Source organism: Lissotriton vulgaris, chromosome 2_1 (genome assembly GCF_964263255.1).
Source record: "Lissotriton vulgaris chromosome 2_1, aLisVul1.2, whole genome shotgun sequence".
NCBI classification, from domain to species: Eukaryota; Metazoa; Chordata; class Amphibia; order Caudata; family Salamandridae; genus Lissotriton; species Lissotriton vulgaris.
In genome coordinates, this window is record NC_141687.1 from 815,677,482 (window position 1) to 815,696,718 (window position 19,237).

At 40.7% G+C, this 19,237-nt stretch overlaps 1 protein-coding gene across 1 annotated transcript in view; it reads right to left on the reverse strand.

The window, feature by feature from the left end:
* Positions 1–19,237, reverse strand: part of CCDC141 (coiled-coil domain containing 141) — a 658,578-nt gene that overhangs the window by 44,800 nt on the left and 594,541 nt on the right. Inside the window, exon 19 of the mRNA XM_086956207.1 lies at positions 16,543–16,737. Within this exon, the coding sequence (XP_086812333.1) occupies positions 16,543–16,737 (195 nt within the window). The remainder of the gene's footprint in view (positions 1–16,542; positions 16,738–19,237) is intronic.

The window sequence follows — 19,237 nt, forward strand, 5'->3', positions numbered from 1 at the left end:
GGGTCACGAAATATGATCTGTAATTTAGATAATGATTCTGTTCACTGTTGTGCTCCATTTCCAGCTGTTTCCTTGGAAGTGGTCCGGGCCTAGCCTTTGGACCCCCTTCGTTCATTGTGGTCTTAACCACCACCATACACTGCTACTAGTTCGACTGCCCGATGGAGCGGGTGTGGACCGGGTCCTCAGACCCAAAGTCCCTCATGGTCTCAGAGGGGCCTTTCCGACCCCATGAAGAGACCGAGAATTGTGTTTGCTTTTGTTATTTGTATTTCTTTGTTCTTGTCTTATATGGGGTTTTTGGGTGGATTAAGGGTGGGTGGTGGTGGCGGCTTCACAACAACTGCATATGCGGGATATGTGCTGATGGGGAGGACACTGTCATCGGACTAGGTCCAAACGTCATTATGATGGGGTGGCTTGGGGAGGGCTACAATGGGTCACATCAGGCTTGGAGGGGGGGTGTTTACTCATCAGTGATATGATGCCGATCACGATTGCTACATGGAATGTCAAAGGCCTTAACTCCCAGCAGAAACGTCTCAAAGTGTGGAAATACATTGTAGATCACCACTTAGATGTTGTAGCTTTACAGGAGACATATTTAGCTAGAGCCGACGATTCGTGGCTTAAGCATAAACAATTCCTGCTAATCTATAGGTCCTCAGCTCCTACGAAACACCGGGGGGGGTGGCTATAATGTTGCGCACTGCTATCCAATTTCAAACCCTGGGGGTCCAAACTGATAAGGACGGTCGATGGCTCATGATTAAGGGTCATTTGAGGGAGAAGATTTGCACTTTTGCTGCTCTGTATGCTCCCAATGCTGGACAAATGTCTTTCCTACACACACTTATGGGGAAATTGATGGACTTTGCAGAAGGTCCACTGATTCTTATGGGTGACTTTAATTTAATCTGGCAGAAGGACTTAGACAGTACACATTTACAATGAGCAGATACGGGCGCCTTTTCTGGAGAGACACAACAAAGCAGAGGGGACCTGGGCCTCTTAGACACCTGGCGCCCGCTTTATCCACAGGCACGTGATTACACGTTCTATTCATATGTCCATCGTACATACTCCCAGCTGGATTACATTTTTATTAGTCAGTCAATGCAGGGCGAGTTACAGGACGCTAAAATCTTCCCCCTTTCAGTCTCCGACCATAGTTTGTATTCTATTTGCATTGACTGGCGGGGTAAGGCCCAGGCTATGCCCAAATGGTACTTCCCACCCTCCCTCACTCGTGACAAAGATTCCTGTACTAAAATGAGACTGCTATCACTGGCTTCTTTAAGGTTAACCGTCCGGAAGACACCTCTGAGTACACTACCTGGGACATTTTGAAGGCTGTTCTTCGGGGGGAATGCATCGCTCTCAATACTGCCCTGAACAAACAATGCGCTCGTGAGCGAGATTTACTCACAGCCGTCAGAGGCAAACTAAGAGCAATCTACACCAACAGGGCAGAGTTCACCCTCCTTACGTTGCGACACCTGTCTTACACTCAGAGTAACAAAATTGGTAAACACTTAGCCTGACAACTGAAGGACAAGCGAGAGAGGGAGTACATAGGCGGTATTGTGGACTCTGAAGGGGAAGTAACACACAAGGACGAGGATAAAGCTGCACTCTTTGGGACTTTTTATAGGGACCTTCATGCCGGGGAATCCTTAGATGGAGAAGCCCAACAGAACTACCTCCAGTCACTACCTCTGCCCCAGGTATCTGTTGAGTGGAATGACCTTCTCACTGCCCCTATTACCATAGAGAATGTTACCCTAGCTATCAAAGCAGTGAAGCCTAACAAAGCCCCTGGGCCCAATGGCTTCACAGCTCTTTTCTACAAGACCTATGTTCCTGACCTCTCTCCCTATCTTGTAAATATATTTAATATGATGGCAGAAAACGGAACAACCTCTGGTGCTATGGCGGAAGCCATGATCTCAGTGATTCCCAAACCAGGGAAGGATCCCCAGCACTGTGCCTCCTATAGGCCAATAGCCCTTCTGAACCTGGATGCTAAGCTTTACTCCTCAATTATTGCCAAGAGCTTAAATGACCTCATGCCCGTCCTTATCCACCCCAACCAGTCTGGCTTCATTAAGGGTCGCCAAACTCACGATAACACTCGCAGAATCATACACCTCATAGAGAAGGCGAATAGGTGCCAAATTCCAGCAGTCCTAGTGCGTCTGGACGCCGAGAAGGCCTTTGACAGGGTCGACTGGGCCTTTCTATTTCGTACACTTACGGTGTTTGGCTTTGGGCCCACATTTCTTAACATAAGAGCAAACTACAGCCTCCCTAGCTCCAGGGTCGTGGTCAATGGGGTGCATTTACCTACCTTTCCCACCTCGAGGGGCACTCGGCAGGGGTGTCCCCTTTCCCCCTTGCTTTTTGCCCTCGGTATTGAACCCCTAGCTCTAGCGATCCGGAATAGCCCTGACATCCAAGGATTACCGTTTACCGGGGAATCCAATAAAATATTCCTATTTGCAGATGATGTTCTTCTATCCTTACCAGAACCTGAAACTTCCTTACCGAGCCTACAGTCGAAGCTCGAACGCTATGAACTAGTGTAAGGTTTTAAAATGTATTTAGGTAAATTATATATACTTAATCTTACCCTCTGGCCTGGGGCAGCCCAAAGATTCAGATCCCTCACACCGTTGGCTTGGGCTTCCTCAGCCATTCAGTATCTGGGGGTCCAACTTACTCCAAGAATCCATGGGCTCTACACAGTCAACTTTCCTCCCATACTCGCGCGCATCCAGGCAGAACTTACAAAGTGGAAACCACTCTTCCTATCTTGGTTGGGTCGCACACACGCCGTGAAGATGACTCTCCTGCCTAAGCTTCTTTATCTATTTCAAGCCCTGCATATTGAAATAGAGCGTGATTTTTTTCGGAAACTTAAAGTCATGATCCTGCGCTTTATCTGGCACGGTGGGGGGGGGGTTTCTTACTCTCTGCTTCGTCGCTCCCGCTCCGACGGGGGAGTTGGCCTACCAGACATCCACCTATACTATAAGGCGGCCCAGTTGAGAGTTTTGGTTGAATGGTCTCAGCAGGAATCTGAGAAACACTGGTTACATATGGACCTCTGGTCCGACACTGCTCATTTTAATCACTCCACGGACCTCAGGGAAGCCCATTTCAAGACCATGATGGACTGGTATTTACATCCTTCCAAACTGCGACAGATCTTCCCCTCTTCTTCGGATAGGTGCTGGAGAGGGTGTGGGCTCCTGGGTGACTTTCACCACATATGGTGTGATTGCACGATCGCCCATTTTGGGAGGAAATTCTGGCCCACATAAAAGAGATGCTGGGATATCCCATCCCCACCACCGTGGCGGGGGTCCTCTTGGGACTTCGTGATCCGTCGCTTGAGCACCAGACCTGAGCTGACAAGATGATCATGTGGCTTCGCATTGGGGCGGCTAAAGTAACTCTGGCGGCCACGTTGAAAAGGAGGGAGGCTATTTCCCTTTAGCACTCTCAGCTTGGAGGGTATGGTCGATATCTTTAGAGAAGATTACAAGAATTTTGAATTCAAATGGGGACCCCTGGTTACCATTCTCTCTCGTGGCCTCCCACCTGCAGTTTGCCCCGCTACCATCAGAGCCCTCCATCTCTTTCAATTCTGATCGTTGTGCCAGTGTCACCCAATATCCTGGTTATGTGTAGGTTGCCGCCACCACAGGGGTGTGGGGGGTGGCCAACGGGAGGGTGGTTTTTTGTTTCTTTCTTTGTCACAAAGACACATGTTCCATGTTGGGACTAATTTTGCTATTTTATGTCTATTCTTCCTGCAGTACCCCAGAGGCACCTATTGGTGAAGAAGATGTCACAGAAGTTTGCTGAGTCTCATAATGTCCTGTCTAACTGCTCAGCAGTGTTACATGCTTTTACTGTCTTACTATGTTAGATAAGAAGGAAACGCTCTGCGACGTTAAGCAGCTGTAGCCCCTATTTGGCCTACTTAATGTGAGAGGAGCTGATTTATTTATATTACTGTACTTAGTATATTTGTAAAATTCCTGCTGAGTTTTTTTTTGTACCCTGTGTGGGATCATGTGACAATACATTTTTTGCCCTTTAGGATGTGTACACTAACATTTCTAATAAATAGATCTTTGACAAAAAAAACTAAAAATGAAACTTTTCCGTTTTATTTTTTAAGGGCAGGCAGTGGTCCCTGGGACCACTGCCTGCCCTCAAAAAATATGTGCTCATGCATTCACAGAGGGGAAACGTTCCCTTTTGGACACCTTACCATTTGCGAGTGTTTCTTGACTGCAATTGCAGTCGCAAAACATTCATACATTGGTTTTGGAGTCGCTATTAGGAAGGGGCGCCCTTAGAAGGCCCCTTCCCCAAATTGTTTGCGACTCTCAAAATAGGGTTGGCACATGTCCCACACGTTTTTTGCAGTCGTAAACGGGCCTAAACCCTTTACAACTGCAAAAAACGGTCATACATCTGGCCCATAAATCTTTAATAATCATACTATAATTTGAATAATTAGTGAACTAATGATCTGAGCTGAATCAATATGTAATAAATCCCCTTTAATCTCACTTTAACTCTTTTTGTCATTTCCTGTGAAGCTCCATTGGTCTTCACTGTTTATGGAAATGAGTGTTCTGTTGCAGTGATGCACCTTTTTTAAATTTTTTATTTGAGGTCTCGGATTGAGACTACAGTACAGTAATTCTCTGATTTCTTTGCTAAACTGGATGTTGAATTTGGCCAGGCGTGGAAGATAAATCAGTTGGGGATTTAATAGTGGTATGTACTGGCTGCCCCATGGTAAGTGTTCTTTCAGTGGTACAGAAACAAATGACACCTGGTCTTGATGGGCAGGTTGCATTGCAGGAGTGGTTTAAGTTGCTATAAGAATTGCATTCACAAGTGAGCAATTTCACACTAGAGTTACCTGGTTCTAGATAAATACCATGTCACTTAATTTGTTCTAGCATGCTACTCCAGTTGCTGTTTCTTCCCTGTTGAAATGGTTCTTTTTACAGCTTATTGGAGAAACAGCCCATATTGTAGCACATTGATATTTCAAATTCCTGAGGCATTAACCAAGGTGTAGTTAGCTCTGTCTTCCATCCCCACTTCCTCTGACTACTTCAGATGAATGACAAATTGCAAACCCTTCTTCCCCTCTCTGTATGTTTGGAAGGTTCTAGATCCTTCCTGTGTTCCTTTCTTTAAAGGTCTGGTTACGGAGAATATTATTTTTCATCTGTTGTGGGTTTTATCTCGGGCACTGTTGTGCTCACCAATACTATTGTGAGTGAGCACGTGGGTTGTGTGCTGACATTATGGCACGCTTGGTGCTTGGAATTAGCATGTTTTCCTGGGTGCATACTGGCATATGACTATGTCGAACTGTACATATATGCATCTGTTTTAGCTGGCGGACCTTTAATGTCCATTTCCTGCATACAAATTTTCAATCTTCTCACTCTTGTCCAGTATCATGGTCCATTGCTGAGCAGTGTGAGAAACTCAGATTTTCAGACTTTCTGTGTACACATATTTAAGATGAACTGCCTCTATGTTTTCACCCAAAGGGTTGAAACCCTGGATTTCAAGTGAGTGTTACTCCTTGCAATGTCTGGGTACACACGTGCAGTGCTTATGGCTTGGTATGAAGGTGGAGTCTGGACAGTATACAAGCCCTGAGCGTCACTAAACCATCGCCTATAGCAACACGTAGACTGCTGTCAGGTATGTATTGCTGTCTGCTTCTCACCTTTCTTCTCTGTTGGCCCATGGCTCACAAGGTGCCTCCATTCTGAGGCAAGATATGGTCACCCCAGCTGACATTTTTCAATTCTGTCCTGAGACTTGCTTTATCACCTGCTGCCCTCTCTGTTTATCCCTCTGTCAACCAGATGATTTTCAACGAAATCCCAAATTCTGTGCTTTAGTACAAAATATTTAGATAACTCAGCGCTACTCATACCCCTGTGTCATTAGTATTATAGGTAGCGGCTCAACAATGCAGGTAACAGCAATGTAGTTGACTCACCGGGCTAAAAGATGTGGGTTCAAACTGCTGGTTACCAGTTTGAATCATGGCAGATCACCTGAGCTATTCATGCTTCCAAACAAGGTCAAACAAATACTCCCAAGTTGGACAATAGCAACATCTGAAATTTGCTATTCTATCAAACTAGGACAGTATTTGCATATAGTGAATAAAAATGATTCATTATAATAATTTAACATGTCATAAATATACACAAAATAGGTTTTAGACACTCGTTCCGCTCGCTATTCAGTTTATCTCCATAAGCTCTAATATCCTTAGGCTCCAAAACTAGAAGTGATTAAAAAAATGGTTGAACATACGGATAAAGCGCTATACATTATGGAAAATAGTGATTTATGTGGGTAAACCCCAGTCGGAGTATGGTTTTACAGTACCTTTTTTCAGTAGTTTAAAAACAAATCATGATAAGTCTACAGATATTATCTTTTATGCACCTCTGATTGTTTCCTGTTGCGTGGGGCTCTATTATCACCATGGCAACTTTTACATTTCACATTTGCAAATAAGAAAGCAGCACTTCTGGGCAAGAGTTCTAATCATGGCTTCCCGATTTCAACAAATTGTGTGAGCTTCCTCAAGGGCAAACAAATCCTTTTATGGACAGGATGCGCCAAAATTGTGGACAAGATCATTTCTTTTTCATTGCAGCCTTTCATAACTTTCCAAAGTTTGCAAATATTTTTTACTTTACCACTTCTGCATGAAAGAATGACTATACCTGAAAATATTGTTACCCAGTTAATTTAACAATAATAAAATGGGGGAGTGGTCTGGCACCAGTGAAGATGGTGGTTGCTTGATGTCGCTCCATTACGAGCTGCGAGGATTCTTGAAGTGACGGGCGGCGACAGCCCTCTTTCACCATCAACTTACAAACGACTTTGTATGTGAATATCCAGCAATCTCGGATATATAACTCTGCAGTTGCGGTAAGCCCAATAACTCTGCTTTTTTTACCAAAATGTGCGGCGCGTCTCTGTGACTGGATTCGCAGCCGCCATTTTGTTTTTACATAATTATCGGCAATGCTGCTTTTCTTTCACACAAAGGCATGCTGTGACACAGGGAGTGTTCCAGTTTAGTTCAATGGCGATTCTACATCCACCTAAGATTCCTGGCAACTCCTAACCCTTCAAACAGATGTTTCTCACACAAGACTGCGCTTACTTAAAATTCCTTTTTACTGTGCAAGGATAAATTCAGATTTATTCACTTAAAGAACATCCCTTTATGTAAGCCTATGCAAACACTGCTTTTTCCATAATTATTGATATTTTTGCCACTTCTGTATCAATGTTACCTTCGATAGATGCTCCAATTATATCATTCAATGCCTATTATTAATATTTCTCTTCTGTCTCAAGGCGGCCAAGTTGTGCTACTCTCTCACAACGTTGCTAATGGTGTACTTATATCAAAGTGAAAAGCCCTTCAGGAACTTATCAATATATTTATCCTTCATTTTTGGCTATTTAAGTGCTACTGTTTCATTGACCTCTTGCCTATTTCACCTTGCAGTACTCACCCTTTTACTACTGTGATATTCATGTCTATGGGGAGGATTAAGTCAGGTAGAGGTGCTACTTCAACAACCACTCCATCTCAACGTACTAAATCCACTGCAGTTCTTACTTCAAATCCTTTCTCTGTACTACAGGGTGACAAGTAGGAATTAGACCAAGCTACATCTTCCCACTTCACAGAGACAATGTCCACTCTGCCTACATTTGCTTCTCCTCTTCCACATTCCTCCATTCCGAATAGGAAAAATTCTCCTAAAGTACCTACTTCGTCTTCGATTTTATCATCTACCAAAAGGATTGAAAAAGACCCTCCTTCACAGACTATATCTCCACCACCAACATCTTTAGAACTTCTCCTGGAGGAGATCCGAGCACTTAAACCATATATGGAAGAGACAAACATACGCCTACAGGGCCTAGAAGCTAAGTGGTCTACTCTTGATAATAAGATCAACTCAAAGGAACGTCAGATGGAATCTTTCCAAATCTCCTCTCAACAAATTCTTTCCATGAAAGCAGAAATCCTACAGCTACAAAAGCAAGTGGAAAATCTTGAAAACCAAAGCAGACGCAACAACCTGTGCATCTATAATCTGGATGAAGGATTGGAAGGATCCAATCCCATTTCTTTTTTTCAATATTTTATAGCACAGATTCTTGAATTTCCCGAAAGTCCAACTTTAAACATACAGCGAGCACATAGACTTTGCCGTACTCCTCACAACCCATCTGTCCAACGTAATTCGAGAAGTGTCATTCTCTGTGTTTTGGAATACACAGATTTGTTAAAAGTCTTACACACAGCAAAAGTTAAACAACGTATATTTTGGCAAGGATCCAAGTTATTCTTTTCACAAAACTATGCGATGACCACAGCAGATAAGCAGAAAAGTTTCTTATCTATGCGCCCAGAACTAGTAAATTTGAATGCCAAATTTGGTCTGCTTCGTCCGTGCTTCTTTAAAGTGACTTATAAGAACAAAGCAACTACCTACGATGATCCGGCCTTGCTCCAACAATTTCTTGATAGCTGTAGAGAGGACTCCATGGAATTTACAAGATCATCTTCCACTTAATCATTTTCTCTCCATACTAATTGTTGATTGTAAGTTAGCAAATTTGCCTCTATTTCATCTTTTGAGTGTCTAATTTTCCTTATGTTTCTTTCCACTAGGTTTCGTCTCCCTGACCCATCCACTCTTGTGTAGTCCATTTGAACTGATGCCTCCTCGTGGTCTCTCCCGGAGTCTCATCACTGGTTGTTTGTCTTCTCTTTGTGGCCTCAACACCCTCCACACATGTTTGAGTTTTGGTATTCTGTCTATCTTTTTCCCTCTCTTTTTCCTCAGTTTCTCTCTTTCCTTTCTCTCTCTTCTTTCTTTTTTATATGCCAAAATCTTTAACTTCATATTCTAGCTCCTTTCTCTTAGAGTGCTTCTTCTTCGCTTCTTTAAATGTTGCAACCTATTTATTACATCCATGTTATGCGGTAATAATTTGCAAATTCTTATTCTGTATAGTTGATTAATGACATTACGTGTTGTTTCATGGAATGTTAAAGGTTTGGTTACTCCTATTGAAAGGCAAAGGGTACTTACTCATTTATCTGCTCTTAAATCAGATATTGTGTTTTTACAAGAATCCCTAATTTTGTCAGAAGTCCTTAAACTCAAGCGACAATGGGTACTAGCAAACGGAATGGGACCAAGATTCTTTCTCACAAGAGACTTAAAGTCTCCCTTCTTTCCCAAGACTCAGATGATGATGGTCGTTGGTGAATTGTTCACCTTAAAGTCAATTATATTCCTATCACTTTGTTTAATGTGTATGCTCCTACTAAACTTGATGGTAACTTTTGGCTACATATTTCTACTCTCTTGATGTCTTCTTCTACTCCACATGTTATTTTTGGTGGGAATTGTAACCTTATTGTTGACCCATATATTGATCATGTTTCTGAGGCTCCTTTTGTTCCCTCTCCAATGCATCGACACTTTACCACTCTCATTTCCCACAGATCTCTTGTTGACTCTTGGAGATTCTGTCATCCACAACTCCATGAGTACACTTTTTTCTTGCCCACTCATCTTTCACAATCACGTATACTATTTATTTGTATCCAAAGCATTAACACAATCCTTATTACAGGCAGATATTTATTCTATATTGATTTCTGACCATGCCCTGTATTACTAAACCTAGAACTGCTTCCAATTAATGTCACTGGTAGAAGATGGCATTTCAATTCATCTTTGTTAGCCAATCAATCTTTCACTTTATCTTTTGAGTACTTTATTACTGATTCCTTTAAACACAACATATCTTCTGTTTGAACTTTCTCTACTGTTTGGGATTCTTTTAAAGCTACAGCCAGAGACTTTAATATTTCTTACCTTGCCAAAAAGAAACGTCATAATTCCTAAAAAGCAAATGAGATTCTTAAAACTATTAAGTTGCTAGAGTCACTTTATACAAAATCTAATTCTAAAGCTGATCTTGATAATCTATGTAAAGAAACGTTTACATATAATAAGTTATCCACAGATAATGCTTCTGCTTATCTTCTTCTGGGTAGTGCTAGTTACTATGGCAGCCAAAACAAAGCAGGCAAACTTCTTGCCTCATATCTAACAAACAAAACAGATCGTGCCAATATTGATTATATTTTAAACTCTTCTTCCTCTCTAGCAACAAAAAAGTTGTAGATTTTAGAGGAATTAAAAAAATATTATTCTTCTCTCTATACTCCTGAACTTATACCAGAGTCTTTGAACATACAAAATTATCTTGCCTCAATACAAAAACAATTCCCTGCAGATAAATTCTCAAAACAGGGAAGGCCCCTGGTCCTGATGGATTCCCTGTAGAGTTTTTTTCTACTTTGCTAAATCCCTTCTTTACCTTCTTTCTTTCTTCTCGCAGTTTATTTCCTCCAAGTCTTCCAGTGGTACTTCTGAAGATGCTCTTATTTGCCTTATCTCTAAAGAAGGACGAGACCCCCATTTGTGCAAAAACTATAGACCAATATCACTAGTTAATTCCGACTACAAACTATATGCCAAAATGCTTGCTTTTCACCTGGAACCTTTTTTAACAATCCATTATTTGCAAAGAACAACCTGGCTTCAGTAAAGGACAGAATATTATTGACAATACCAGGATTTTCTTTAATATTCTACGCAAATCTAATAAATATTCCCATTCTTATTGCAGCCATCTCTTTAGATGCGGAAAAAGCTTTTGACCGTATAGATTGGTTGTTTATTTTTCATACACTATCATGGTTTTGCTTTGGACGCAAATTTATTTCTTATATTTCTTCATTATATACTTCTCCCAAAGCTTCTATCTTTACCAATGGTTCCATTTCTAAACCATTCGCATTGCAAAGAGGTGTTCGCCAAGGATGTCCTTTATCCCCCCTTCTTTTTATTCTTACATTAGAACCTTTTATTGCAAAAATCAAACAAAATCCTAACATATATGTCTTTCAGCATGGTAATCTTCATATTAAAAGGAGTGTCTATACAGATGATATTCTTTTGTACTTATCTAAACCAGAAAAATCTGTTCCAGCTTTCAATGCTGAGGTTAATACCTTCTCTTTAATTTGTGGTTATAAATTGAATCATGATAAATGTGAAGTTTTACCTCTTACTATTTTATGCTTTAAACAAGACTTTGCTTCTGCTCATTTTTCACGGAATTCGCAAAAAAAAAAATATTCAGGTCTCTGGTTTGCCCCCTCTATTCAACAAAATATCTCTAAATATGACTCATATTCTTTCTACATTATCTACTTTTATTTCTAAATGGCACCCTCTATATTTATCTTGGTGGGGCAGACTTGACACAATTAAAATTATGCTTGCTCCTGTAATTTGTATATGATCTCAACTACCGCTCTCAACTTTCCTGCATATTTTTTCCAAAAAATTAACTCTATTCTATCAGTTTTTTTACAGAATAAAAAGAAATCACGTATATCTCTACTTATGCTTAAACGCCCTAAATTAACAACGTTCTAAAGCCTTAATCCAAACTGACTCCAACCTCTTTCCGTTGTGGAAAGATCTTGAGCATTCTTTCTTATCGCCCTTCTCCTTCAAAGAATAACTTACCTTCACTCACAAGACACTTATTGTCCTCACCTATTCATAACACTTCCTAAGCTATTTAATTCATTCCTGATTTCTTAATTCCTCCATTTTGGCACAACCACCTTCTTAAAATGAAAAACAAACCCATCTTCTGCAAGGCCCGGCGAGATAGGGGTCTACTCTGGATCCATCAACTATACTCAAATGATTCTTTTCTTTCTTTGCCTGATGCACAATCACTCTGTAAATTACCAAAATCATTCTCTACCAAATATAAGTCCCTGATCCAAAATATAGCCTCCTCCATATCTTATATATCTTCTACACCATCTTCCTCAATGCCTCATAGTAATATTCTCCCCATTCTAAGTGCCCAGTCTAGTGCTTCATGTATTTACACATTCCTTACTACACCTCCTGAACATAGAGCTAAAACTAATATAGAACTTCAATGGGAACATGAATTCCACGTTTCATGGTCCACTACTTTTGGGGTAAGTTACGGCTAAAACTCCATAAAAGTTCACAACTAGCATAACACAAACACTTTTCTTTATATACAACAGACTTATGTTTACTCCAATGCCCCTATACAAATTCAATCCCACACTTTCCTCATATTGTTGGTCATGTAACACTTCACACGCTGATTTACACCACATGCTTTTTACTTGTCCCCCCACACATCAATTTTGGTTGAAAGTATGGCCCCAAATTAATGCCATCTTTCATGCTAATTTTTCTTTTTCCACTATTGTTATTTTTCTGGGTATACTATCTGATCACTGGCAAACTCTCTCTTCTATTACTGATGTTGTGGATTTATTAATTACAATTGCTTTTCAACAGATGACAAAAAATTGAAAACAATCCGAACAACTTTCTTTTCAAGCTTGGTGGTATAGCGTTTGTTACAACCATCGACTAGATCGTGCTTATGTCTCTCCCATGTCTTTGCTCTTGAAAAGAGAACACATATGGTCCCCTGTGACTATTTTCCTGGATGCCTCTGCACAAAAGTTTACCCAACATTATCCTTCTTTGGAAGAAGTCCCCAAAACACCACAATTGGTTTTTATTGATATATTATTTATTCATCTACTTGTGTACTTATTTATTTAACTCCTTTATTTTTTCTGTTATATTTACATCTATTTTACAGCTGTTATTCATTAAGTAATGATATCCTTTATGTTGCATTAAGCCCTCATATTGTATATTTAGTCATATTATAAAAGTATTATCTCCCTTTTTCTTCCGCCTTCCTTTTTCACAATTATTGTAAACCCCTTATTATATATCCAACTACGTTGCTTTTTCTTATTTTCTCTTTCTATAACTATGACATTAGTTCATTTATTGTTAATTGACTTTTGGATACTTTATTTGATTGTTTGTACTTTGTTGCATCTTTTCTGAAATAAACTTCTTTGTTTAAACTAAAAAAAACAATAATAAAATGACTTTGCCTAACATGATAGACTTCGTAGAAAAACGCATCCTGCTGTACACTGTTAGTGCTCATAGGAAAGGTGTGTGAAAGGTAAACATGCAGATAAAAATACTTTTCACCCTAACTTGGTTTAATTAGAATAAAAATATTTCACGGAGTAGTGAAAAGTGTCTTGCATGGCGTAAACAACGGATCTTAGTTGAGGATAACCAAATAAAAACTTTGCAAATCAAGGATGGATGAAAATTATGAACTTTGCAAACCCTTGCCCGCAGAAAGAAGAAATATTCGACATCCATATTATAAATCAGCGTTATGGTATATGTGAATGAAGACGTTTCCTTGAAACTTTCTCCTGAATCAAATGCTATTTTATGTTGGTGATTTATGCATCGATTTACACTACCAGAAGGCAAAAGCGAGGTCCATCCTCACAAAAATATACTTATGCAGAATGGCTGAATCGTGTTGCTACTTTACTAAAATGTTTAATAGTGGTAATCTAACCAAACTCATGCTAGGCTATCATACAGGAGGAGGATTTGGCAGATGGCTTGTGCTTACTTGGAAACATACTTTGAGATGGTTTGTCTTATGCTTACCTTTGGTTCCTCAGTGGATCTGTTCTACTTGATGTTTGGGGGCATATTTATCATACTTTCAGGCAGCACAGTGCAGCATGTCAACCTTGTTGCACTGAATGAAAGGTAAAGGGCAGGAATGTGCTGTATCTAATATCATATGGCATATTACTGTCCTTTCCATGCAGTAGTGCACATTCGTCTGTCTACCACCAACGCAGTCACCCTTGCACCATGGTCAAATGGGGTGCTTGCTTTGAATGTAGGATTGTTTTTGTGCAGAAAGGGACACCTCGGAGAGGCATGTCCCTCTTTCTAGGTATGCTGCAAAAGGCAGCACAGCTATAAAAAGTAAAAACAGAGGAGGAATTTCTCCTCGTTACGCCCCCCCCGGAAGGTGTGGTCTTTTGAGGCATTCCCAGGTCTACCACTAGTAGTAAATCTGGGAATGCGCCAAAATCCATGGGTGGATGTTTGGGAACACCAACTGTTCACCTATGGAATGCTTCCCTGGGGCAGAGTAAAACAAGGCAGTGATTTGCGCTGCCTTGCATTACTTCAGCTTTATCAAGCAATTCAGGGCTAAGCAAGGTGGCCTTGCGTGGCTTGATTGATTCGACACAAGGATGACACAACACAATTATCAATATGGGCCTTCATTTTCAATCATTGTTCTGTTGAATCGTGAGTATACAATAAGATTATTTGCTGACATGGCTTGAACGTTATTTACCAGGTTTTATATGTTCGTGATTCACTGTGAGTCAGTGACCTCTCTGTGGTTGCTGATTTTGTCCCAGGCGTCTGAATAGGATTAAACTCCTGGATTCTCCTGGCAGAACTTATGTTCATCATGACCACTGGATATGTGAAAGGTCCCTCTGGTCACATGGGATGGGTAGTGTGAGGCACAATGTTCCTTTTCAAATCATGTGTGCCATCGGCATGTATGTGGAATTGCTAGTGTCATAGGCCATTGTTACCTATTTTACAACAAAATGTTCTTATAGGTGGAGTATGTTATTAGCCCACTGTGTGGGCTTTCTGTCACAAATGCAGGAGCGGCCCGTGCAGGTAAGAGCAGGGTGGGGTGGATTTGACAGACGATGCAGAGGGAAAATTAATTATTTATTAAAATTTTCTCTCTTCATTGTCTGTTGAATCCCCCCACCCTGCCCCACAGCTCTTACCTATAATGGCCGCACCTGCTCAAACGTAAGTGTGCATGACATTGCTGGTCGTCTAGCAGATGTTTTTTTTTTCTTTTATAAAGGTGTTTTGGAACGTATGTCCCAAACAGATCATTCCTGCAGATCATATCAGTCATTGTACAGTGAAAACTAGCCACTTGTTATTTCTTCAAAATACTACAACTGTGCTGAGGAAAAGGGGTTCGGTTGCAATGTTCTGATTGGTTACAGATCATAGTCATTAAACTAATTTCTTCTTGTTGGGAAGAAAAAGTCCCTCACAAAGAGATGGACAAGCACTCCTGCCCTGACTGATGTATGGGCCCCTAATGCTGATTTTTTGTTGTAATAGGGAACAACATAGCTCTGTAAACCATGAACAATGGTCTCCAGTGCTTCAGCTTAAAGAAAGAAATAGTGCTCACAAGCTCTAAGTAACAACACATGTAACCGGGACAGTGCTTGAAAATGGGAGGAGTTTTTAAAGCCCATATCCTAAATACAGCATGTCTCGTGGAGACAGCACAATACCTAAAAATGTTAATCTTCAGCACCAGAAAGCAGAGTACACATCACTGCTCTGCCCGGGTCGTCTCCTCAGCTACTAACAATTGCTGCTAATGCAACATTATGCCTGATGCCCCCAGTGCAGGTGGATGGCACTAGCCCTTGAGTTGCATCAGTTCCACATATACCGGTAAGGACTGCAGAAGTGCCTACATGCCCCTACCGGAAAAGCTTGAGCATCTCCTGGCTGCTGCCTACTAGATCTATGCCCAAATCCATGCCTCTTCCCACAGACCACAGGCAACACAGCTACCTCACTAGGGGGCATATTACCAAGCAATAGCGATAATTATCGCTATTGCTTGGTTAGCGGGAAAAAAATATCGCCGCACACCGAGGATTTTTACCGCTGAGATACCTTGATATTATCAAGGTTTATCTCAAAAGCGGTAAAAATCCTGCGAAATGCATGAATATCGCTGAAAAATCAGCGATATTCATGCATTATCGTGACAATGCTCTTAGCCATGTTATCCACCTTCCATTGGATAACATGGCTAAGAACTGCTTTTAGCAGGCGTTAGGTTTTGGAGATATTCGCGCTTAGCGTGAATATTTCCAAAAGTTGCTAATAGGAGTTAGAGATGTTAGCGACTGTTTTCAGTCGCTAACATCTTGGCACGCCCACTTTGCATGTCATTAGCGATAATTATCGCTGACATGCAAAGTGGGCCCCTAAATGCCCGCTATCGCCTACAAGCTGTCGCTAACTGGTGTTAGCGACAGCTTGGTAATAGGGCGATAAAATTATCGCCGCATTAGCGGGAAAAAGTCCTGCTAATGCGGCGATAATGCCCTTGGTAATATGCCCCTAGGTTATTTACTACAGCCAGCACAGAGAGTGCGGGTTGGAAAGGGCAGACACAATTTCCATTGAGCTCCAGGAATTATTCAGTGTTAGATACCACAAAGAAGTGTGTGTTTCTGCTTACTAACATGTTCTGAACATATGACAAACCAGTATCCCAAACAGCCTTCACAAGGAAAACACCCAAAGCCCCAGACTACTTTATCTAGAAAGTGTATAAAATATAAATGTTCATATGTACCTCTTCTGTTAGCCGCTGTAGATTCTCTGTCATATCCAAATTCTTCTTATATTCTTCCACACCTCTTACAAATTCATGGAGTTGAGTCTGTAAATCGGTCACTGACTGTTGAACAATGACATCCTTATCACTGGCCTCCTTTTGCTTGCTTGCAGATACGTTCGTTTTTATATTGTCCATCTTCTTTGTCAAACTCTAAATTAAAGAAAAAAACAAGTTTAACTTTCCATGCATTTTTGTCCTCGAACTGAGTGAGGATAATAGAAGATACCAGCAAAAATCGAACTTTGTTTATTCTTGTCATGTATAGTTATGAACGTAGGAACCACTGGTCAAAAACAGGTGAACAATAGGTTGGCCCTGCTGTCGAAAGTTCCAACTTCTGGTTCAAAGAATGATAAATTGGAGGCCTTTCCAACTGCACAGTGCACATAATTTGGAGAGAATCGGGAAGCATAGCAGATATTTTGAAGTTGCAACAGTAGACTTTGGGGTAAAGGACATGGGTATTGGTTGAGGGTCACCATTGGGAAGGTGGTTGATACCCACATTGTCATTCATAGCTCTTTCTGTAGTTACCAACATTCTCAAAAGTTAGTCACACCTAATTTACCTACCAATAATTAGTGACTGAAGCAAATGCAGAAACGGTTTCATTTAACTATGCGTCCCTCAGAATTAGGAACAAACTGATTTTAGTTCTCTGTATTCACAACGTATTTTCATCATAATTAGGAATAGCAAACGTATACGTTTATAAAGCTCAGACAACTGAATTACTTCTCCTTAAATCGTCCTCCATTTCCTAAGAAAGCCTCTCAATTATAAGTGTATCTTCTACATTCTGACTCTCTTCCAAGAATTCAGTTCAAAAGATTTTTTGTTTGAAATCATGGAAGCTGGACTGATTCTACTGAATGTTATGTGTACATTTATCAAGAAAGGACATTATCATAGGATCATTCAAAAACAGAACGAAAAACAGCTCAACTTGGAGGATTGTAGATTCTGCTACTTTTTCCAGTAATTCTGGTAACCACCACATAACATTTCTACTTAAATGTATGTATATGTATTATCCAGTATTAAGAATCGAAGGGAATAAAACTGTAAAATAAATTGGGATATTGACTAGAGAAGAGTGCATCGGTTGAGCTTACACAAAGTGATATAATACAGTGCCCAATAAGTAAAAAGCAGGGTTCAGTGAAGAATCCTAAGCCTCCCTATGGTACCTATGACTCAATGAGACAGGCTTCCCTTGGAGAAATTGTATGTGCAATAAGTTACTAGCCACATCACAACATCAAATTAAAGAAAATTAACAGACAATTCCAAAAACAACTTAGTAAAAATTGATACATAGGATCAGTAGCTAAGAATTATGGAGGGAAAAAACTAATAATCCAGAGAAAGCAATGGGGAAGACTAAAGTCAATGTCAGACTATGAGGCATTGGTGACTGGGTCCTAAGCAGCTAATCAAGCAGACATTTAAGGAAGGTGAGTCGGGTAGAGTTAAGCAGATTGTTCACAGAAGGCAAGGAAACATTTTGTGGCTTCTAAGGACCCCAGAAGGTTGGGAAATCAAATCTGGGGTCTCACAGAAGCTTTAAATGTTGTTGCCAAAAGCAATGGCAAGGACAAACAAAAAACTGCAGCAACCCAAGTCATCTCGCTGCTGGGGTTTACTTTGCTGTCTGTTTCCTCTCTTGTGCTATGTGGACAGACTTAGTCACTTTACAGGTGCCAAAATGTTTCAGCAAGGCACGGCCGAGAGGCATGGCATGGCAGGGCTCCAGATGTTTGGGTACCATGGTCCAACTGGAACGTTTCTTTTTGCTACGATAAGTGGCGAGTCAGACAAACCAAGAAATCTTGCCCAACAAGGTTGAACCTTTGTGGGGAAGACTTGGCACATAGCTCTGGGCAAAATGTTTCAAGTCCCAACACTGGAGGTCCAAGAAGTACTAAGCCCAACTTTTCTAAAAGTTGAATAAGTTCTTTATGAGTGCTTCTATTGTTCCCAAACTTTCAAGAGATTTTCTGTGGGAACCAAGGCACATATTCAATGTTTAAGTAGTACTCTTTACCCCTTCTTCAGGCCTATATTAAAAGTAATTTGCATCCAGGCCTGCTGATTCATTTGTCCAATGTGTCCGCCTCAATTCGTTTTTGTTGGCCTTGGGACTCTGTGCACCACTTTATCACTGCTAACCAGTGCTAAAGTGCTTCTGCTTTCTTCTCTAAGCATGGTAACACTGCTTATACCCCATTGTAATATTTAATTTACTTATAAATCCCTAGGAAAGTAGCACTACATATGCCCATGGCATGTACATTAAATTCTACTATAGGTCTGCAGCACTGATTGCCCCACCTACTAAAGTAGCCCTTAAAACATATTTCAGGCCTGCCATTGCGCCCTTTGTGTGTGCAGATTTAAACAGCCATTTTGGTCTGGCAAAATAAACCTCACACAAAAAAACTGTATAAATTTATTGAAAACCCAAAATTCGAGTGCTTGATTTAATAGTTTATGCATAAAATAAACCTGTCAGACCCAAACCTTCCTTTTTAATACATATATGTCACCCCTATGGTAAGCCCTGGACAGCCTAGCGGGCGGAGGGCATTGCATTTAAAAAGAAGTGTGTGTCCTGTTGTGAACACAATAGGGAAGTTAGGTGCGACTG